The sequence below is a fragment of the Heterocephalus glaber genome, unplaced genomic scaffold, assembly GCF_053883595.1.
Source record: "Heterocephalus glaber isolate CG9 unplaced genomic scaffold, H.glaber_assembly_v1.0 deba00001442, whole genome shotgun sequence".
Taxonomy (NCBI): Eukaryota; Metazoa; Chordata; class Mammalia; order Rodentia; family Bathyergidae; genus Heterocephalus; species Heterocephalus glaber.
Window position 1 is genome coordinate 34892079 of NW_028258296.1, and position 24494 is coordinate 34916572.

General features: G+C 35.8%; 1 protein-coding gene across 1 annotated transcript in view; it reads left to right on the plus strand.

Annotated features, from left to right (window-relative positions):
- The window catches only part of Palmd (palmdelphin), a 62908-nt gene that overhangs the window by 3416 nt on the left and 34998 nt on the right, over positions 1-24494 (plus strand). The window contains exons 2-3 of the mRNA XM_004869108.4: positions 16370-16450; positions 22740-22864. Coding sequence (XP_004869165.2) covers positions 16370-16450; positions 22740-22864 — 206 coding nt within the window. The remainder of the gene's footprint in view (positions 1-16369; positions 16451-22739; positions 22865-24494) is intronic.

The following is a 24494-nucleotide window of genomic DNA, read 5'->3' on the forward strand; positions in this document are numbered from 1 at the left end:
CTATTTTCAAGTTAGTACATATTTTAACAAATAGTTGATTTTTATACAAAGGGAGAGCTATTGAAATATACTAGTAATTTGAAATTTACTTCACACTGCTGAAACTGATGACACAATGTCCCCTGCAGCTTTGAGAAGAGTAGGATGAAGGACAAGCTGAATGTCTCATTGGCAGTTATCCCCCCAGAGTTCCTCTCTGGAAGGGAACAAAGCCCACAGTGAAGAATGGGGAAAAGAACCCCTAGATTCCCTGGGGCACAAAGAGGTCTCCTTGGGAGGAGTAACATTCCATGCACTCCTGACATCCTCCCCAACAAGGGAGGAACAGTGTCTTAGCTCCATTCTACGGAGACATAGGCAAATACCTTTCCTAATAGGAAGATGCCCAAACTGGAAAATTCCTGGAAATCAAAACTTTCAAAAATAGTCCTGTATGAAGGAGAGCTCAGATAAGTGCAAAAGGAACTAGACCCAACTGAGGAGTAGAGAGGAAACAAGATAGCCGCCATTTTTATTCCCATTAAGCCTTAGCTTTAACCATTAGGAAGGTGTTTTATCAACTCATTCTCCATGCCTTTATCCAACTGATGGCTTCGAGCACCTATTGTGTGTCAAGACGTACATATTTAAATGAAAATTAGTAAAATGGAGAATCAGGAGGGAAAATGAGAGAGTTGCAATTTTGAACAGCATGGTCAGGGTCTGCTCACAGAGGAGACAACATCAGCACATAGCCATGAAGGGGGTGGGTTCTGTCAGAAGCTGGACAATAGCAAGAATTGCAAGTAGAACCACCTGCCCAGGACTGCCCCCATTTGGAAAGGAGCCACTTAAAGTCCTGACACTGGAATTTGATCAACAGAGCCAGATTTGTCATCCAAAGCTGCTCATGATGAAAAGAAGAAAAATTCTCACATATCCCTAGATCTACTCTCTATTTCTTTCCCAAAGAATATTTTCCTGGCTTATAAATACAGGAATTAAGGAGGCAGACATTTCTAGTTATTTCTTTACCTGGTGTTCCTTAACCCTGACAATTCCACTTCATCTCATTCTTTTTGTCAATATTTGAAATCCTCTAATAGTTAATAAAACTGCTAATGACTCAAGGGCAGGACTGCTGCAGAATCTGTGGAACCCAGTGCACAATGAACATGTGGAGACCCTTGTTCAAAAAATACCCTTATTCAAAATTTCAAAATGGTGATGCCAAAGCACTAAACTAGGAGATGGGCTCCTCTGAGTGTGATTGCCTCATGGGGCCTCACAGGTCACATGTCCAAGAAGCCAGCCCTGCTTCTATAGTCTAGGCTGACTGTGTATATTTCTACGTCTTCATTCTACCTGCACAAATGAAAGAGTGAAGAGCAAGCTAGCCTAGATCTTGATCAAAGATTTATTCCATACCTTTGTTTGGATTATTGTGTTACCTAGAGTTCTAAGGACTTCTTAAAGTACTAGTGGTTAAAAGAATACAGAATGCACCATTTGTTACTCACCATACCTCATAGTTAAGACAAAGTTGCAAAAGCAGCTTCCACTTTGTCATGAGGATCCATAAACTTTCACATAAAGAAGGTACATGAAGATGTAGCAACCTCCCAAATTAAGAAGGCGGGTGCCAGAATGTTCAAACAATAAAACCTCTGCTCAGTTTTCCACTGTTTTGTACCAAGATTACATGTTTTTTCTGGAGAGCGAAAAGTTTCCTCAAGCAAATGTGCTATGCCACATTTCTTTGCCAAACATAATAGGCCACCCATAAAGGATACCATGTGATGAAGTATAATAATTTTACATCATTAAGGAAACTGCTTTTTGATAACAGGGAAAAGTTTTTCCAGTGTGCCTCAGAACGATAATGCTAATTTCCTAGATCCTCTACTGACAAGGATCTCAATGAACCTTCTGAAACATTAACAAATGGTCAAAAGAAAACTCTGCTTCTTTAGAAAAGTGAGTGAGACAAACTAAATCTAATGGAGTAAGACTACCATCTAATCAAATGCAGCACAGTTCAGTGCTAAAACTGAAACGGGACTTGTACTTCCTCATCTCCGGTCTCAAACTACCTAGCCTCTCTTTAAATAACAGTATTTTAATTTATTTAAATGTCATTTTGTAAAAAGACTAAAAATTTACTGACTTAAGAAGTTCCTTCACCCAGAACCATGTGAGATGTAGACTTTCCTAAGATATCATCAAAGGTATTTAAGATAGCTACTACTGAATTGAGGAGGAAGGGGTCTCAGAGGTTATTTTAATCTACCTTTCAGCCTACCTAGGCACTGAAAGCATTCCATCAAGCCATTTAAGACATGGAGCTCAGGAATCTTCTGAAGCTCTGAACAGAAGTCAAGACTGGCTTCTGTCTCAAACACCAAGTTCTCAGTGTGTGACTGCATCAGTGATTGGCACATGGTGAGTGATGCAGCATAGTTAGTTGCTGAGCTATCACAGCGAATCCTAATCCAGCTATGCAGACAAATTAGAACATAAAGAACATCTCTTATGCCAAAGAATTCTGAGACTACCAACAATAATAACAGCACCTATTTTTACATGGCATTTTTTACTTGTATTAGTACAGGTTTGCATAGCATGAAGATTGCATTCTCTGTAGGGAATTTTTTTTCTTTTCTCTCCACACCCTTTTATTTTTCCAGCATCAGAGTCATTTATTTATCTTATAAGACCTTATAATGTTAATTATCATATATACAGATTGAAAACCAGACTAATAGGCCAAAGAACATATAAAATATATAAGACAGTTGTAATAAGTCAAGGTACACTTTTAGATACATTGTTCATGCTGGATTATAATACAGGACCTTTTCTCTCTCTTTTTTCCTATTATTGATCTTTTATGATATATAGATATATATCTATATATGGTGAGTTTTTTGTATAGGAAACCATGTGATATTTAACCTTGTTCATCTGAGTTATTTCACTTAACATTATGGCCTCAAGGTGCATCCATTTTAGTACAAATGGCTCAAATTATCCTTCTTTATGACAAACTAGTACTCCATTGTATATAAATATCACATTTTCTTTATTCATTCATCTGTTGATGGACATATAAGCTGCTTCCAAAATTTAGCTATAGTGAGCTGTGCTGCTATGAACATGGGTATGCATATACCACTGTTGTATAATGTCTTTAACTCTTTCAGGAAGATACCTAGAGGGTGAATAGCTGGATCAAATGGAATTTCTACTTTTAGTTTTTTGGAGAATCATCATACTGATTTCCATAGTAGTTGTATCAGTTTACAGTCCCACCAACAAAGGAGAAGAGTTCCTTTATCCCCACCCTTTCACTACCATTTGTTATTGGTTGATTTCTTGATGGTAGCCACTCTGTCTGGAATGAGATGGAGTCTCAGTGTTGTTGGTGTTTTTTGTTGTTGTTTTGTTGTTGTTGTTGTTGTTGTTGTTACCTGGGATTGAACTCGGGTCCTTCTGCTTGTGCAGCAGGAGGTGAAACCACTGAGCTAAATCCCCAGCCCCAGTGTTGTTTTGATCTACATTTCTCTAATGTTCACTGATGTTGAACATCTCTTCATATATTTATTGGCCACTTGTATTTCTTCATCTGAAAACTGTCTGTTCATCTTAGATGCCCATTTTTAATTGAATCTTTTAATTAGGGAAATCTAATATTCTATATATTAGTCCTTTGTCTGAGAGTAGCTGGCAAAATGTTTTCCCATTCTGCAGGTTTTCTCTTCACTCTGTTGGTGGTTTCCTTTGCTGTGAAGAAGCTTTTTAATTTGATGTGATACCATTTGTTGATTGTTGATATTATTTCTTGTGCAACTAGGATTTTGTTCAGAAAGTCTTTGACTACAACTGTCTTCCAGAGATTTACTATTTTGTCTTCCAACAGATTGTTTCTGTTCTAATGTTAAATCTTTGATCCATTTTGATTTTAGTTTAGTGCATGGTGAAAGATATGGGTCTAGGTTCAACCTTCAGCATGTAGATAGCCAGTTTTCCCAGCACTATTTGTTAAAGAGGCTACATTTCTTCCAGCAAAGGGATTTGGCCCTTTTAACTGAGTGTTCCTGGAGCTGTTTCTGTATCTTCTATTCTGTTCCACTGGTCCATGAGTCTGGTTTTGTTTTGGTTTATTTTTTCTGTTTTGTTTTGCTTTTGCTGTTGTGTTTGTTTGTTTGTTATTGCCAATCCTATGCTATTTTTATCACTGTAGCTTTGTAGTATAACTTGAAGTCCAGGATTGTTATGCCCCCTGCCTTGCCCTTGTTGTTCAGGATTGTATTTGCTATTCTACGTCTTTTCTGGTTCCATTCTTACAAAGCATTTAGGCTTCTAAAAAATAAAAACTTTAGCATCATTATCTCATTTGTCCAAACACCCCTATGACTATTTTCAAAAGTAGATATTACCATCTCCTTTTTATAGATAGAATACCCAAGGCTAAGAAAAGAGATTAGTTAATGGTGCAACCTGAATCTACTTTCCTGATTTGGCAACCCTCACCTACTTCCAGAACTTCCTCAGATTTGTATTCTTCACTCTTATGGATAAAGTTTGAAATGGAACAAGGAGAAGAATCCTGTGCAGCTCTGCTCTCCTTAACCACAAACCCAAGTCATTCCTTCACCCCCTGAAGTTTTCTCCCACCATCCTCAGTCTGCCAGGAGGAGAAGAGGAAAAGAACAGACTGTGAGGGCCATTTCAGAAGCATTTGCTATTATCTTAAGAGGGCTGGGGTGGAATCCAAGTCATTTTTCAGGACATTAAAGATTCCAAGCTTTTGTTACCTTCTCCTCATCCTACTCCCATTGCACAGTTTCTTACTTCTGGTCAGGACTTCTTAAAACCAAAGCATCTTTGCATGTTTCAGAGTTTGCCCCACAATGAGCTCAACACTAGCTGATGCACAAAAAAGAACATGTAGATGAGTGAATGAATGAGTGAACAAGTGCAATTAAGCTGAGAAAGGGAAAGCTAGTAATTGTCTAGCCTGCTAACAGATTTTCTTTTTCACTGAAGACAAGACCAAGCTTACTATCCCCCCTCAGTAATTCTTAAGTTTGTGTTTGCTGTTTATCATTGTTCTGTTTAGTTACTATTCATTACACTAAACAAGAAAGGCTAAACAAAGGAATAAGAGTAGAATACAAACTAGATTCCATTTAGAGGTCTATTAGAATTTATTGTAAGATTATGAAAGAAGGCTAAAATTACAAAATGAAATGAGACTCAGAAAATTTGTTCTTTTCAATTCACCCCATGAGAAGTAATGATAAACATAATGAATGTAGCCATAACAATTAAGTCTTAAGTCAGTCCCAAGACTGACTTAGGAATTAGGTACTTCAAAGCCAGATGAAGAAATAATCATAGAAAGCTTAGGGAAAACAGAGATTTCTTTGTACATATTCCTATCCTCTTTACCCTATGTTCAGGCATTGTGTTTTCAGCCTCTCCTGGACTCTTCCACTATTAGGTGGCTCCATTCCTATTTCACCTGAGAACAGGTCTCTGGCTTGAGAGTTCTGACATGATGCGCCAGAATCTGGTTTCCTCTCACTCGGCTGTCGTATTCTAGCCACTGAAGCTGGGTAGCTTTTGTTTCCAGATTTTGATCATTCCTCATATCATAGGCTCATTTTAGACAGTTTAAATGGCAGTGTCCGCAGTGTCAGTGTTAAAAGATGGTGATGCGAGTCAAACAGAACTCTCACCAGGACAGAGTACCTTGGTTATATAACAAATCCTTTATCTGGGGAATTGTATTTATATTAATTTATTTTTAAGCAATAAGAGGGGTACAAAAAGCGCCATCCTTAGAATTTAGAAAATTAGGTTCACCACAAGTTTTACCACTGGACCAACCGCATAACTCAAAAAAGTTAATAAACACTCAAGTCTTCATTTTCAATATCTCTAACATTAGGAAAACATTAATTTGAGATCAACCTTTGTTATATATATATATTAAAATGTCATGATGAAACCCAATATTTTATAAAATTAACATGTACCAAAAAGCACATAGAAAAAAACTCTTAAGAATTAATTTGAAAGTCATAAAGTAGTCATATATACACTGAACAGACAAAAATCAAGTTTTCTGAAAAAGAATAGTCAGAAAATATTCAATTCTGAAGAGCTATAAAATTAAAAAAATACGTTAAAAACTAAAAATATTATTAATAAGGAAATGTGCCAGATTTATATGAAGAAATGTTCATACTTTTTATACCTACTAAGGAAATATGTAACATTTACATAATGAAACATTACTAAGTAACATAATATATGCGACCAGAGAGGCACACCATTCCTGGATGTGTAGTCTGAGTACAGAAAGGCTGTCAGATACTTTCAATTTATTTTAAGTTGAGTACAATTCTAATCAAAACCTCTAAGGAAGCAATCTCATTCACTGCAGGTAAAAGCATGAAATTGCTGAGAGCAGGACAGTTTGGCAATTAGTATAAAAAAACTAAATACAATTTTATCCTTTGACCTAGAATTTCATTACAAAGAACTCATTCTAAAGAAAAATAGGAGACCCACACAGACATGGACGTCCTACAATGTTCACAGCATCCTAATTTATTCACATCATCTCTTATGGTACAAAGGAGGAAGCAAACTCAATGTCCAAAAAAAGAATTAGCTGAATAAACATTGTGTGTATGTGTATATGTGACAGACAGAAAAATATGTAACTATTAAAAATAATTTAGAAGACTAATGACATGGTACATTGCTATGCTGGTGATATATTTTTAAACGTCATATTACTAGACATGTAAAACATAATCTCAATTTCATATAAATTGTATCATGCAGCTACAAATCATACATAATATCAATTTCTAATTATCTGGATAGTAATTGTTACTATCAAGAGTACATTTTTAAACTCCATAAAGGTATGTAGTTTTTTATTTGGTTATTTGGTAAGTTAGCTGACATTTTATTTGGTAAGGAATGAGAAGAGATAAGGACTTGGTTAGGTTTTCAATTTTGTATCTACTGGAATTAAAAAAAATAATTCCAAAGTGTAACTGGAAAAATAAATTAGTACTGCTAATCAAGACATTTAATAAGAGCAATAAAGGAAGACTTGCCCAATAAAATGCTAATTTGCCTCATTGGTGCATAATCTAAATAATTTTGTATTGGTAAAATCAATAATTTAAGAAACTATACAAATAACCTGGAACAAGACCCTGATGAACATTTAATAATTGGTAAATGAAAAAGTTACATCCTAAATCAAGAAGAAGGAACTCAGTGATAAAAGTTCAGATAATTACTTAAAAATGAGGAGGGAGGGGCCAGGGATTTAGCTCAGTGGTTCTGCCACCTGCCTTGCAGGGGCGAGGTCCCAGGTTCGATCCCTGGTACCAAAAACATAAAAAATGAGGAGGGATTAACACTCAGCATAAGTTAAAATGCAATTCAGCAGGATTAAACAATTATATATTTTTAATATTTAGAAAGCTGAAAGAAAATATGGATTAATAATTAAAAGCTCTCAGATAAAACAGACATCACAAACATCAAAACAATAGAAAAAATTCTCTCTGTACTTCTAAAACATCACAAATGAAATTCAAAGGCAAATAGGAAAAACTGTTTATATCTAATGTGGTGAAGAAAAGATTACTGTTTCTAAGTTCACAGAAAAATGAGTTGACACCACAGACAGTTTTATAAATTATTAATACAACTAGCCAAAGAAATTATGAATGGTATTTGACTATATTTGTGAAATCTTACTTAAAAAAAGTGAGATAATGCATTTTTGTCCTACTCAAAATATTAAAGTGTGTGGGGTTTTTACTTACAATATTCACAATCAGTAAAGGTAAAATGGACTCTTTTTTGTGGTAATATAAGTTAAAACAACTTTATTCACAGGAGACTTTCAGCAATCTGTATAAAGAATTTTTAAAACATCCACACCCCTTGCCTGGATAACTAACTTCTAGGAACCTTTGCTAAGGAAATCATTGGAGAAAGCTGGTCCAAAATACACAGATGAGAAACCTCATCACCCAAATACTTACAGTACCAAAAGACTCAAAACAACCTAACAGGAAGAAAGGGCATGATTAAGCAAAGTGTGATATTTTGAATAAAATTTAATATTTTTATGTTCACAAAATCTAGTTGCAGAGAAATGCTCGTGTGCAATGCTTAAGTGCAAAAGGTAGACCACAAGGGCCAGGGATGTAGCTCAGTGGCACAAGGCCTGTCTGGCAAATGAGTTCGATCCCCAGTACCAAAAAAAAAAAAAAGACCACAAAACCATTTGTAAGGGCCACCTTGGGTGTTTTTTGTGTAAACACATATAGCTGTGGTTTCTGTGAGTTAAAAAATTATGAGAATAAAATGCACCGACTTGTTGACAATTTTTTCTAAAATAGTCAAGGTCTGAGCAATTTTTATATTTTCTTTAACTTTGTTTGGATTTTCCAGATATTATACAATTAATGTATCCTATAAAGTTTCATAGGTTAGACTTAATAATAAAGCCAATCATTAATTTGGGCACAGCATCACTATCAGCCAAAATGTCTTGAAAATTTGACTTGGTTATCTTTTATAGCATGAGTTTCTATGCCCTGATGATCATCTAAGTCATCTAAGCAGTTTTTTTTTTCTTAAATTGTTTTACTGGTACATTTTAGGTATACAACACAATTACATTTCTCATTGGGAACTTGTACTTTTACATGATGCATCTTGGTTCTTATTTTTTCCCCATTCCTAGCCCTCCCTTCACCCCCTCCATCCTTCCCTATTTACAAAGACTTTATGTATAAATACCGAATAGTTTCTCTGGTACGAGAAACTGAAAGTGTAAATAAGGACTAAAATGTATAATAGATAATGTGAAATAGGAAGAAAAGGGGCAAAGGGGAAGGGGAAGTGGGAGGGTAAGGAAAGAAGGGAATGGGATTAATATGTAAAAATGAAAAAATGGAAACAAAGTCTTTGTAAATAAGGAGGAATGGAGGGGTGGGAGGGCTGGGCAAGGGTCAAAAATAAGAACCAAGAAAGATTATGTAAAGGTGCAAATTTCTAATCTAAGCAGTTTTTAATGTTAAAACTTCCAACCCACTTCTGCTTAATCCTTGAATTCTGATTTCAGAAAGTTATGTCGATATGTTTATGTTTACATGTTTGTTAAGTTTACTTTGTTTTCTATCTTCTTATAGACATTGGTTTAAAAAATGTTAAGACAGTCATCATCAAATAAATAAATATTCTTGGGCCGGGGATTTAGCTCAGTGGTGCCGACGCCTGTCTTGCAACCGCAAGGTCCTGAGTTTGATCCCGCAGTACAAAATATATATATATTCTTTTCACATTTACACAAACTTCCAAGAGTAAGGTAAAAACCTTTGTCAAAAGCTATGTGAAAACTAAGATATACTACATTCCCATGATCTAGAGATCTCTGTTTCTTTGTCTTCACCTAGATTATGGGAATAAATATGATCTCTACCTCAGAGGTTCAGGGACGATTAAATAAATTGATACATTTTTGTTTTTAAGTAACTCCTGACACAAAAATTCTCAGTAATCATCATCTATAGATCTTGGAATAATGAAGCCACAAGAAAAAAAATGTTTGAAATCTTTGGGTTTTATTTTCTTTTTGTTGTTGTTGTTGTTTGGTTTGTTTTGTTTTGTTTCTTTGTTTTTTTTTTTGCAGTGCTGGTAATCAAACCCAGGGCTTCAGACATGCCCAAAATCTTTGTTTTAGTCATCAAAACTTACTGCCTAGACATCACTCTCTAAATACAACATTCCTGCTGGTCAGGGTGGCACTTGGCTATAATCCCAGCAGTTGGGAGGCTGAGACAGGAGGATCACCGTAAATTCAAGGCCAGCCTGGATTACACAGCAAGACTCTGTCTCAAAACAAACAAACAAAAAAATATTCTTTGTCTAAATACACTTTATTATTCTACAACATCACCAGAGATTAATCAGTAAATTCATGAGTCATTATAAATAACATAACTCTCTTTTTTCTCTCTTCCAAAATTTAGGGCATATGCCAATTTCAGTCTGCTGATATATTTTCACTTCATACCAGATTCCAAGGAAATTACATAGTAATATTTTTCTATCGTGTCTGTAAATTTTTCTTCTCCCTGAAATGAGCCAATTAGAGGCCGAAGATTAGTACAGCTGTCTTATTAGAAGCCATATTTCCTCTTGGATGTCAATTTCCTTTTAAGTTTATTTGTTGCACCCTTTCCAGGATCAAAATTATTCTCCTTAATCAAAAATAAGGAAACAAATCAACCAATAACAAATGCTGGCGGGGATGTGGGGAGAAAGGAACCCTTCTCCATTGTTGGTGGGAGTGCAGACTGGTGCAACCACTGTGGAAATCAGTATGGAGATACCTCAAAGAACTAGGACTAGTGGTCCCATTTGACCCAGCTATTCCCCAGCTGGGTATCTTCCCCAAAGAATTAAAAGAATCATACCACAGCGATATATGTGCACCTATGTTTATAGCGGCACAGTTTGTAATAACTAAAGCTTGGAAACAGCCCAAGTGCCCATCGACTGAAGACTGGATAAAGATGTGGTTTTTTTATAAAATGGAGTACTACTCAGCCATGAAGAATGAGAAACTAGAGACATTTATAGCTAAATGGATGCATATTGAGGCCATACTCTTAAGTGAAATAAATAGGACACACATGTGTAAATACCAAATAGTATCTCTAATGTGAGAAACTGAAAGTGTAAATAAGGATGAAAATGATTAAAATGAATAATTGATCACTTGAAATAGGAAAATGTCCAAGGGTTTGGGGATGGTGGGAGGGGAAGGGGAAAGGGAAGAAGGGAAAGGAAAAATTATGAGAAAGAAAAAAAAATGGAATCAAAGTCTGTGTAAATAGGGAAGGGTGGAGGGGGTGAAGGGTGCACAGGTAATGGGAGAAAAAATAAGAATCAAGATACATCATGTCTAGGTATAAGCACCCAATGATAAATGTAAATGTATTTTATACCCAAAATGTACCAATAAATATATAAATAAATTAAAATAAATAAATAAATAATAAGGAAACAAAGGAGTGGAGCAGTTCTATCTTATATCTGTCATTTGTAACATATATTACACTATATATCTCAGCAGTAATCTTATTGTCTTTATCTTTTACTGTCAAGTAACACACACACACTCACTCACTCACACACACTAGCCTTTTGTGATCTCAGTGTTGTTCACGTACTTCACATCTTCACATCACCCTAAATTTTTACCTTATTCATGCAACTAAAAATAGGTTCCACTGTCTTATTCTTGGTTTCATGAGCTCTTTGGGAAGGGCCCAGTTAGATATTAAACTATTTAATTTGGGTATTTTTATGGTCATTCTCTTTTCTCCTTACCTAATATCATTTTTAATTGTGTATCCATGTTTTCCTCATAAACTGCTCATGCCTCATGATCTGTCTTCTCTCTTGAAATGTTTGCTTCCTTTTTAAGAATCCTTTAAAGAATTTTAATAATTTTTTCAAGAATTTTTAAAAGCTACTTTCATTAAATCTAGTAAACTTCTAACTATGCTCAGAATTCATTTCTAGCAGGATTATGTTAGTACATCCTTTTTCTTTATGGTTACCATTATTTGTACATCACCAGCAGCTCTAAATTCTTGGTCAGATTGAAATTTAAATAAGCAGCTTCTATTATTGATCTTTTCAGATTCTAAGCAATGAAAATATCAAAGCTAATCATGAGGTCTTAAGATACTCAGCTTTTGACTGAGTGAATCTGAAAATATTTCACTAATTGAATTCTCTCATCATTGCACTTACTCATATTTCCACTTTCTTCAATTGGCTTTGGAAAATACCACGTATACTCTCTTTCTGTTCAGGTAGCATCAAGTATAACAGCAGGATGTTTTTGTTTTTCCTTACTTTTATCTAAATGCCACAAATATGCTTTGCCTTTCTTTTGTGTAGATAGGAAAAGGAAAAAGAGACTGGGACTGGGAATTAAGATCTAATTTATGGTCTCGGCTGTGCTCCTAAGTACCTTCTTAAGCTAGTCACTGTATTATTTCTCAAAGTTTAATAATCTTAATTGTAAAATGAATTATTTTGAGCATGAGAGCATTGAATCTCATATAACTTGCAATATCATGACATCGTGATTATTCTTTTTCTCCTTGTAGTCTGCATGTGTAAAATAACAAAATTCACCAAGTTTTATTATAAATAATATCTGACTGGCCCCAAAATAAACTTCAGCATGGGTTCCCTCCCTCCTCTATTCATGGAGGATCTGCCCTTCATCCTCGTTTTCTTTGCATAACACCGCCTCCTGTCATGCTTTCATCTGTCCCTTCCCACACTCAGCCATCTTTGTCACTAGCTCTGACTCTTCCTCTCATCTCTCTCCATCCAGCATCCTAACCGTCTACAGATAACTCCACCAACTCGGCCCAAGTCTACACCAAACTTGGTATGAAATCTGTCATCTTTCATCTCAAACTCTTTCTTCCTTCTCCTGAATTCCCTATTTCTGTTAGTGATTCTGCTTCCTCTATTATTTACCCAGACATACATGCTCTCTACTCCATTTGACCTTTCCTTTCCCTCATCCATATGGCCATCAGTTGCCAAGACTTGACAACTTTAACTCTTTGCTCTCTAGGACATCCACATCCTCTGCTCCTTCTATCCAAGCACTCATGACCTTTCAAGTCTTTGCAGGAACCTAACTGGTGTATCCTCTTCCAGTTCTCATCCTTCCATGCCTACTGCACAATGAGGCTGTATCAATGTCTGAAAACATGGTTTGAACTCTAGTATTCTTTTCTCCCTGAAAACTTCTCATCACTCCCTATCTCAATACATAAATTCCAAACCCCTTGTCATGCCATTCAATGGTCTCTATAAAGAATCTGTTCTTATTCTGTTATTAGTTTATTTCCTGCTACTGCACTCAGACTTCCTGTTCCAAATAATGTCCCGAAGTTCTACTTCCAGGCCTTTGCTCACATTGAGCCTTTGACCTGAATGCCCTTTCTCCTTATTGCCCAGCCCCAGCAACTACCCAACCTGACTTTCAGAAGCCATTCCAAAGACTCTAATCTTAGGATCAACTGGAAGTGGTCTTCCCTTGTCTCCCCTCAAGCCTCACAGTACTTCTGATGCCATGGTAATGACATGTATCACCATATTTCTGAGACTATATCCACTAACACAAATGCTTTCCTTCTTCCTGAGAAAATAAAATTTTCAGAGAAAGAATCTACTTATGAATAATTTTTAAACACTGTAGAACTTCTAGTGTCACCTTGAATATAAATCTGTACATAAGTACTTCAGAATGGGATAAATTAGCAACCAAACAACTCAGGATAAGTTCTGCCTTCTTGTCAGAATCAGGCATATTAAATATTAGCTAATTATTGATAATACATTGTTAGGTACTGTGCTTTCTTTTATCAAGTAAGTTATTGTGGTAAGATCTTTAGATCATGGCTGGTTATAATAATGTGATAGTCACACAAGACAAACAAATTAATTTTCAAACTAAGAGAAAGTCTTTCCCAGAATTGACATTTGAAAGTGTCAACCTTTAAAATAGGCTGTCAGACAGGTAAAAATCTAGGTAATCATTCACTAGTAATTGAACACTGAAGAAGTAAACAACAATATAACTTATTTAGAATAGTTACAAATGTCCAATGTGTCGTATCAAACAGCTACCCAGAGAGATGCTGCAGGTTCTGGGGAAATTTGGGTCAGCAGATGACGTTTCACATCTATTTTTTTCATGATCATTTGAGAAGGAATTAGCTGACTTTGATAACTTCTGGTACATGTACTGCCAGCAGAGCTAGATATTAAACTTAGGTTGACTTACAGTTTACTCTGTCATACTGAAACTAAGTTATTCCTATATTATTTTTCAAAAATGCTTCTATCTGGATGACAGCTTACAGCTGATGGACATCTTTTAAGGAAAAAGCACTCCTTTCCTTAGAATAGGATTACGTCCATAACATTACAAAATTACCTTCCCATCTACCTAGACTGATAAGAGAGAAGAATCACATTACCTCTAAGTGACAAAACACTGGCATTCCTTAGCAACACTTGCATAAGCCTGGTGCTGCCAAAACATTTCAAATGACCTGCCTCTACTCACATATTTCATTACTTGATTACTAACCCAGAGATGAAATCAACCCAAACTGGCAAGCAACAGGGGTGGGGAGGTATTGTCGGTTCAGCAGTCTTCTATATGGCTATTCATGGAGAAGGATGGATGGTTACAGTGCCAGGTCTAGGGAGCTAAAAATGTGCTCCCTTCTGATGAGAGGTCCCGTGCCTCACTGCCTGACCTGAGGGTGCTGCTGGCCCTCAGTATTCATAATGGAGAAAACAAGGAGGGAAGGTGTAACTAACTTAACTACCTTCCCTCTCAAGAAATGGGGAAGTGATTTGGCTAAGAGTGTGGAAGCTGGTCTCAGATTGTCTGAGTTCAAGTTCTGGCTCTGCCATTTACTCATTATGAGAATTTGAATGAGTTGTACTCACTCCCCTGAGCTTCCATTTCCTCTTTTATGAAATGAAAATTATCATATCTTTTTGTTAATATAACCATTCAGTGAAATAGTGCCTGTAAAGTACTTCCCAAGATGTTTGGCATGATAAATTTAAAATATTACTAAGATTCTCTCAATACCAGCTTCATGTAGAGAATTGGCTGACAGAGGCTTTCAGAGTTTTTGTGACTAGATTCCATCTAAAAGAAGAAAGTGATTCTAAAGACCTACACTTAGTGCCTAATTATTTTTTCCCAAAACAATTGTTTATAAAATTTAAAAGGCAATGCTGGTATAGCCATATATTCCTCCTACGCACAAAGAGAAACACAACATAAAGTTGGAGAACAATGTGTTGTTTTTCTTAAACAAATGTAACTGAATTTATACATCAAAAACAGCTTTTAATCTTCAAAGGAACCACATCAGGAAGCCATGCACTTATTTCAATAATACTGCCAAGTATTTTTGGAACTGTTCCTTCTAAATTACCTTCAGAATATGCTTCAAATTTTTTTAAATGTCTTCATTGGCAACAAAATTTTATCCTTTGGGAGTTTTCCATTTTGAAAGCAGATTTAAAACCAACTCTTAAGAATAAGGTGGAGAATGTCACCTCTGGTCAAAAATGAGGAAATAAGGGTCTTTTATACATGGCTAGTCAAATGCCTCAGTTCTGGACAAGGAATCCCTGAAATAGTTCAGACCAATGGAAGCAGTGTCAGAATTAATGTGCTGCTTTTGGAGTGAATAACAAGCTATATGCTTATTTATTAAATTTTACTAAACAATTGCCTCTACAGCAATACATACTAAGAAATCTTCTAGGAACTTTTATGTACATAAGCTTAGCTAGAGCTCACATCTTATAAGGGATCTACCTTACTCTCAGTTTCCCCATTTTATAGAAGTTAAAGATTTTGTCTGAAGACACAGAACTAGTAAGTGGAGCAGCCTGAAATCAAACTCAGACTGTCTGCTTAGTACATGTGCTATATTTCCTAGAAAGTACAAACTTCTGTGCATTAATGATTATGCTTTCTATCGAGATGCTTCTGTTTTCGTTGTATTGTTTTGTTATGAGATCATGTCATTTAAAATGAACTTTTTTCCATTAAGTTTACTGGTACATTTTAGGTATACATTATAATCACATTCATCATTGGGAATTTGTACCTGTACACGATATATCTTGGTTTTTCCAAGAACTTTTTTAAAACCTCAGCATAGTGTTAAGAATCATTGTCTAAACCCTTTCCCTGTCATCCCATAGCAAGGACAGAAGGAGGAAGCAGTTCCATACTCCCCTCCTACCTTTCCAATGACCCTTAGGCTGCCCTGTTTTTCTGCATGTTCAGGCCTTTCACCCAGCAGCTTCTTCAGCCATGTGCCAGGAACAGTCTCCCTTCTCACAACATCTTCTCACACCCATCTCAAAATGCCCCTCCTTAAAATTCACTTTTCCCATTGCCTCGCTGTTAGACTAATGGGGAAGAAAGAAAAGGCAGGTAGTGGAGGGAAGACATTGAAACATTTTTAAATTCTCTTTGATAGAACACCTTTTCAGATTTTTCCCATTGGCAAAATGCTTTGACTGTCTCTCTTTTCTCCTTTTTTTTTTTTTCTAAATTTGAGTTTCAAAAGTGGCCTTATGCCAATGCCAAGAGCATGTTGCTGCCCAACAGTTCAGATAAACACATTAACCTCAAGAAAGCATATTTACACAAATTTTTTAAATTATTTATACTGGAACTTTTTTATTTCAGGACAAAAGAAAAATACAGGAAGAAATCTCACAGAAACGTCTGAAAATAGAAGAAGAAAAACTAAAACACCAACATTTGAAGGTAACTTATGACTTTAATTTTATTTCAGTGATTTTGTTTTCAAATATCCTGATTGCATTCAAATTTCAATAGTAAAGATGCTTTAGGAAAGAAAAAATTCCCAATATACCCCTACTAATATTCTAATAACCATATCAGAGGCCAACAAGCTAGGAATATTTGCATATGAGATTAATACCTTCTGGCAAACACAGAAAGTTGAAAAACACAGTTTTATCACTTCTAGTCTTTAATACTGCATTTCCTAGTTTCCTTCAGTAACCTTGAGAATTTAGCCTTGAGAAGTTGGCCCTGACACAGTCTCGCTCAACATCCCTAGGGAGTGGGTCCAGCTAGGAAGTTCCTTTTGAAATCGATGAAAGACCAGCCATTCCCCAGGGGGTACAGAGCAGACAGTGTCTAGTCTGGTCAAGGATGCTTGTGTTTGAAAGCTCAAAGCAATGAATCCAAAGTTGTTTGAGTATGGTTCAGGCTTCTGCCTTTATATTCTTTTGACAGAACACAGATGAGATCATAGCCACAAATACATCTCCATTTTTAAAATCAGACTTTGCATGTTTGACTGGGTGTGGACATTTTGTAATTAAAGCACAGTTTGTTTCAACATTTTATTACGTAGCTTAGTCACAGGATGCAACCAAATGACAAACAGGAGCTCCTTGAGAACAGGCCCTGTTCTGGGAGGGCTAATGAACCCCCCCGATGAAACAATTTTACATGCTCATGGGATCTCCAAACATAAATGAAACTTGCCAAATTCAGCTAAATCCATTTTTCTAGTGGAACAAGTAACCAACCATCTATGAAAAGAAGCAATTTAAGGGCTGGGGATTTAGCTCAGTGGTTCCGTCACCTGCCTCGCAAGCACAAGGACCCAAGTTCAATCCCCGGTACCAAAAAAAAGAAAAGAAAAGAAGCAATTTAAGAGTGATTAACCTGCCTTCTCTGGATTCTGTTTCCTTCTTTGCTCCTATTGGACAGGTTGACATTTCTGTTGTTTGATGTATAGGTGACATCATAGTTGACCTGCTGTCCTTCCAGTATGTTGCATTGAAATTACAATGAGGAACAGACACTGTCACTCAAGAAATGCAGTGTGTACTACATGACAATCAACAGATTAAAATCAAATTGTCTAAATTAGTTCAGTGAAATTTCAATGAAGTCAGTCAAATCTGGAACAATTTTTGAGATTGACTGTTTCTAATTCCAAAACCAGATTCCTCTCTCTCTCTCTTCTTACAGTTGGATCTTACAGGAAGTGAATTACTTTTTGCTTCTGAGTAAACTCATAGCTCTCTAGCTCTCAGCAATCACTATCCTTGCAGCCAAAACAAGAGCATAGCTCACAGTGGAAGAGAAGGCTTAACTATCCCCTCAGTTCATTTAGGAAGTTTCACACAGGAAAACCCTAACTCACTGAAAAGTCCATTTCTGAGGTGGAGTTTCATTCAGTACTGCCAAAAACAGTCCATAAGGTAATGTGTGGTCTTCTATATTGGTTTGCTTTCTGGAACCAGGAGACCTCTTCTAATCCAATGCAATCAAAACATTTATCATGCCTTGGACTGCTGTACACAATTGTGCAGACTGTATAAACAGAAATTCGGAAATCCTGCCCACACCCCTTCGCCAAATGTGTGCACTGGCTTAGGGCTGCTCATGCCTGAACCAAGAGGTTTTCATATTTTCTGGACTGAGGTGTTATCTTTACTTTCTCAAGCTGTGCATGGACCCAAAGGGGAGAGTGTAAAGGGGAATAGGAAATATTTTTTCCTAATTTGGGAAATTAAAGAGTAAATGGAAAGGTAAGTTAGTTAAATGATAGTGTTTTATTTAGAGTATAAGCTTTAATTATTTAATCTGAGATGTCAGACAAGGTTCTATGACAGATGTGGAATTTCAAGTGACTCTTAACTGTTAAGTAGAATTTATATGGGTGTACATAGGACCTTTCAGAGAACAAACACTTATTAAGCAAACACCTATTATGTACAAGGTACTAAGTTGGACACTGGGAATATAAAATAAATAAAATTTGTCCTGAACATTTAAAATGGTAATTGACACATAATCTTGTTAAGGCATCTATTAAGCACATCTACAAAAGACCTGTTCTGGCTTAGACTATTTAAGGGGAAAAGAACGTCAACCATTTTAAAATAATTAACATTTTTATTAGGTTTTCAGTGCTTGGTTATTTAAGGAAAATTTAATTAAAAGGTATAGCATTTGCTAATATGTTCAAAGAACATCTTTTAATGATTGTATAAATAATACCTTAGTTACTGTATAGTTTTAAATATATATGTCTGCATGTATGTGTATATGTACAGGGGAGTTGACAGACAGGCCATGCCCTATAATTAGCTGCAAATTCAGATCCAGAAACAGGAGGAAAATTGATCTTAACCTATATTCATTGCTTTGTTTCAAGCAAAACAGGAGTGAAAAATAGCATTTTAATTTGGCCAGAAGGTAAAGTGGCTCAGTTTATCTCCTCTCCAGTAGCACAAGTATGTATTCTGGCTAAGTTGCTTTCTGCCACCAAGGATAGTTGGGTCATTTGTGTAATGCTTCTTGGTGAGTTCCAGCCTCCTTTATATCATTGTTTACTGTATCTTTATTTTCCTAGCATACTATTTTAGATTTTAGTGAACGTAAAAATCTCATATTTTACCTTTACTGTTTGGGGTCACAAGCAACCTAGTAAACACTAGAGATAACAGTAACTTTCACTGTTGAAGTTAGGGAAGCATTTATATGTGTTCTCTTTTATAGAAAAACTTGTTTCAAAAATCATTTTGCCTTTTGTGTAATACAGAATCTCATGTGACAGTTAAGTATCAAAACAGGAAGAAGAAATAACTATTTTTGTAAGCTACTTGTTAGGACTTGGATCTTAAATGACCCCCTCATTCTCATACTAAATAAAATCTTGATTTGTCAAAAAAAGAAAAGAAAAAAAGACATTTATACTACAAAGAACACTATATGGGAGACATAAAAACTCCAAAGAGAACACAGAGGAAAGAGCGGCTATTTCAATACAGAATATTCTTTCAAGTTTACAGAAATAGCTAGCCAGACCAAGGAGCAACCGGGCATAATTCCAAAACAGGATTCAAAAATGTGCAAAAGTATTTTACAAATCAATTCTACAATATGTTCAGCGTGTTAAGTTCCACTAGACTCTATAGTTACAGACTTGTCTCTATTTCTTCTATCCACTTGTCCTGGTTCCCATGACTATCCTCACGGCTTCCCTGATTGCAAACTATTTCATTACAGTTCAATGACACACATTACACAACATAAGCATAAACATTTACAAAGTGTTCCTCCTGTATCAGTGCATACACATTTTTAAATAGTTGCAGCAACCCAATCTGACCTTTAACCCCTTAGCCTGATCATCACACCCATGATGTGCATGACACTTATATTTTCAATGAGTTCACATAGCTTTTGGTTCTGAATTTTATTATCTTGAATTAAATTGTTACCTTAGTCATTAGTCTCATTTACTAAAGCACAAGTCTAAATTGTGACACAAAACAAAATAACTATGTTTTGATTTCTATAATATGCCATTATACCAGATCATTTTCATTGCACATCCAAATTTGTATTTTATATTTAACTTGAAAAAGTTCTCCACTAGAGGAAATGACACTAAAACTAAAATTATTCTTGTTCTTAACCAAACTGAGAACCAAGAATATAGCCTGAAGTTAACCTGACCATGTTACAAGAATCATTCTCTACCATCTATAACTCAACATTGTAAGACAATCCCATCTGAGTGTTTCCTAGAGAAAAAAAGCATACAAATAGATAAAATCACAATAAAGTCTTAAAAAGCTGATATATTCAGATTTTCTTGGCATTTTTGACCTCAAAAGCCTAGTCTTCACATACTTAAATATGTGCTGGGTCTCTCCTACATTGCTAGTGGAAATGTAAACTAGCAGGACCATTATGGAAATCAGTATGGAGATTTCTCAAAAAACTAAAAATAGAGCTACCATTTGATCCAGGTATACCATTCCTTAGTATATTCCCAAAGAATTAAACATACTACAGTGTACGCTACAGTGATACATACTACAGTGATACATGCATACTCATGTTTATTGTGCAATTCACAGTAGCTAAGACATAGAAATAGTCTACATGCCCATCAACTGATGAATGGATAAAGAAAATACGGTGTATATATAAACAATGGAGGGCTGGGGATTTAGCTCAGTGGTTCCACCCCCTGCCTCACAAGCACAAGGACCGGAGTTCGATCCCCAGTACCAAAAAAAATAAAAACAATGGAGTATTTATTCAGGCATAAAAAAAGAAACTATCACTTTCAAGAAAATGGATGGAACTAGAAACCATCATGTTAAGTGAATTATGCCCACCTCAGAATGCTAAACATTGTATGTGTTCTCTTATATGAGAAATCAATTAATTAATTAATTAATTAACAGATGACAGGAAACTAGGAGGTAGCTTTTTAGAAATGAAGAAGGGATTTCCCTGTTTAGGGAAAGGGAAGGAGAGTAATGGGACAGGAGAGTAATGGGGATGAACATACTCAAATTATATACAGGTACCAATATACCAAGATGAATCTCATTATTCTGTATTACTGATCTGTACTAATAAAACAAAAGGACTGAAGATATATTAGTGAATGGAACAAATACAAAATGTCACAAGTCTAGTAGACAATGAAAAATGTGGTAAATAAGTAAAAATAAAAAATATAAGGATCCTAAAAATTAATAAACATTCATTAGTTGTAAAGGTTTAAGAATAATAATACTGAGCCTATGGGAAAACACAAGCAGCTAACCAACTTTATAACAAATGGTTAAATTACATTTGGGGAAAGAAGAGAAAACAAATTCTCTGGCCACAGAATGTAATAATACAAAATGCTCTTCTGGTGTGTGTTGTTCACATGCAATTTCTTAAAAGTTAACAAAAGCATGATCTAAGGTGAAGCTTTTCCTCACTGCATCTAGCAGTTCTCAAACAATTTTCTAGGCACCTAGAAGCTTCCTGACCCCCGCACTGATTCAACTAGAGGAGTTGAGAGTTTTTCTCCAAACTTTCATTCCATACGATATTCATTTGCAATCACTGTAATTTTGGGTTTTTTAACCGACTTGAAAGCCTTTGCCTTAGTTAAAAAAAAAAATCCTTTGGTAATTATCTACCATAACCTAGCATAATTAAATTTTTTAAACTCAGAAATTTTTCTCCCCCATGGTATTAAAGGTATACATCCTTTTTAAAGACACAAAGTCTTACCTGCTCTCCTTTTAACTGTAATATCAAAGAAGGCCAAAAGATAAAATTTCTATTCTTTCCTCACCATTACAGTCATAGGGAATCCCTAATGAATAATTAACAACAAGTAGCTGAGCAAATAATTTTTAGAGATAGATGACACTCCTTTTCTTCAGAAAGTATGAAAGAGAACTAAACTCCTTGAAAATAATATAACAATATGTCTGACAGATTCCACTTGAGATATGGACTGGATGCTGGCTAACGCCCTTCCAAAATTTATAAGTCTCTTTCATTGCTTTAAGTCTTTCTGTTTCATTGCTCAAATCAAAAAGGTTAATTCTTTCATGCAAATTCAAGAGGAATTTTTTCCATAGGATAAAACATAAGTCTCTCTTATGTTCTTAAATTTGACAAAATTAAACTCATTAATGTTTAGACAGCACAGTGAATATGCCTCATATTATTGGAACAGGCAGGGAGATGGACTTAAGGATGTCTACAACCAGGGAGAGTCTCAGAAAAGAAGGAAGTGCTGAGTAAGCAGAACACTAAATGTCTACCACACAGCCTAAGAATAACACTGAATTCACTTAAGATAGGAATGGGTAGAATGGCAACCTTCTGTTTTGCCTGCCATTCCAATTATTCCCACACAAGATTTTGGGAGGTGAGTCATTGTGTACTGTTGCTAGAGTGACTATCATGATGGCTTTCAGGGAGGTTTTAACAATATATATACCCATCAACCAAAGAAATAGCAAAGACATCATAATCATACTTTTAGGTCTCTGTGTGACTGCAATAAATATAAACTAGCTTTGGAAGGTGGTCAAGGTTGCAAAAAGGAAAATACCAGATTTATCCAGGCAAGGCAGTGGGAGAAAATAATTCTTTAATATGCCCACTATTGAAATTCATAAAATTTGAAAGAAATTTGAGATTTTAGAAATTGTTGTCTGATATAAGAATATACGCTTATATTTCTTGACATCAGAAAAAAGCCTTGAGGGAGAAATGGCTTCTGGATGGGATCAGCAACGGAAAAGAACAAGAAGAGATGAAGAAGCAAAATCAACAAGACCAGCATCAGATCCAGGTTCTAGAACAAAGTATCCACAGGTAAGGGCCTCACTGAGGCCCCCAAGCTATCTTGATTTGGCTTTGCCCTAAATTGTGTGGAGAAGATTCATTCTCATTTTCAGGGGCACAATCACATTTTCCATCTGGGTTTCTAAAAAGACTAGGGAAACACACCAGGAGGCAACAATAGAAATGTTACCTAAATGTCACCTGAGCAGAGCAACACTAGGTTTATTTTTTAATGTATATTGGTGAGTTACCCATACCAGTCTGGGCTTGTTCCCTACAATACTTATGTTTTAGGGCTGCTGAACAAATTTAAAATATATGTACTGAACTATTATCATCTACTTGGCACATGGTACCTATACCAAAAACACTCCTTCTTCCCAGGCCCAGTCCCCACTCTTACCTGGCTCAGGTGACAGGTTTATGGCTGTATTTATCTGTGTCTTCTTCACATTTCTACCGCACAATCCCCAAACTCAACCAGGATATTCTGGAAGAGAAGGTTCTGTCTATCTATCTATCTACCTATCTATTTATGGATACTCTGCTACCAAGTCCACCTTTGACTTCTATGATTTTTCGGTCACAGGTGTTCATCTCATTTCTCCGTGTTCCTTCCTTCCCATCATGCATAATCAGTATGGAGTCAGGCAAGATCTGGTGTACCAAGTAAGGTTTTCAAGCTACCTTGACTTAAAATGAGGTGATGGACATGAAAAAACTAGAAATCTCAAATATAAGGGCTTATTAGTATTATCACAAAAAAAATAGATGTCATGGAAGAAGCTGATACAGGAAAGCTGAGAATCATTTTCTAACCTACACATGGAAAAAAAGATGTAATGTGTTACAGTATACTCATGCCAATAATTTTAAATCTTCCCATCTTTGAAATATAGGCAACTTTCAAAACCTCACTCACTTCCTTATGTTCGGTGAGGCCTGTAGGAAAGACTTGGAAATGCAGAGTACTCAGCAGGTCTGCTGTGACCGCATGATGTCCACACTCACTATAGCAGACAGTCAGATCCTGTTAGGCCTAAAGTGAACAACATGAGGCAGTGCTTCTTTTTTCAAATAATTTCCATTTTACTTCCCTAATTGCATGTACTTATGTATTTAATAGCTAAAGAAGTTGACACCCCATCCTTATTTGGATATTTTTACATTGATTCTTAAAAGGTTGCATAATTTACAATTTTACATTTATAAATTTCTCGTTACTTGCTGAAAGATATAAAAAGTGCCTCCAAACAGTGGATGATAATTTTTTAAACCCAAACTACGCTTTGGAAAACTCCATTCTTAGCGAAGCATCCCTTAGCAAGAGCTTCTTACCAAGAGTCCAGCTTAAGACGATGATTACCTTCTTCATTCCTCAACATAGGATCTTATCGCCGAGTAAGTCCAGAAGTTAATCCCTGTCAACACTCCTCACTACACAGACAGCTTCTTGCCTCAGAACTTTTTAAAGCCTTTCCACAAACTGAACACCTACAACTTTCTCTGCACCTGACGATCACTGAAGTGGCTATGTAACCCAGGCTCCATTAACAGGTTTGGCCAGCATTCTGAGTAATCCCAAAGTATTTACTAGGCCTCCACTGATTGCTTTTAAACTTCGCCTGAATGCTCTAAGAATCACAAAAGTTTCAAATTC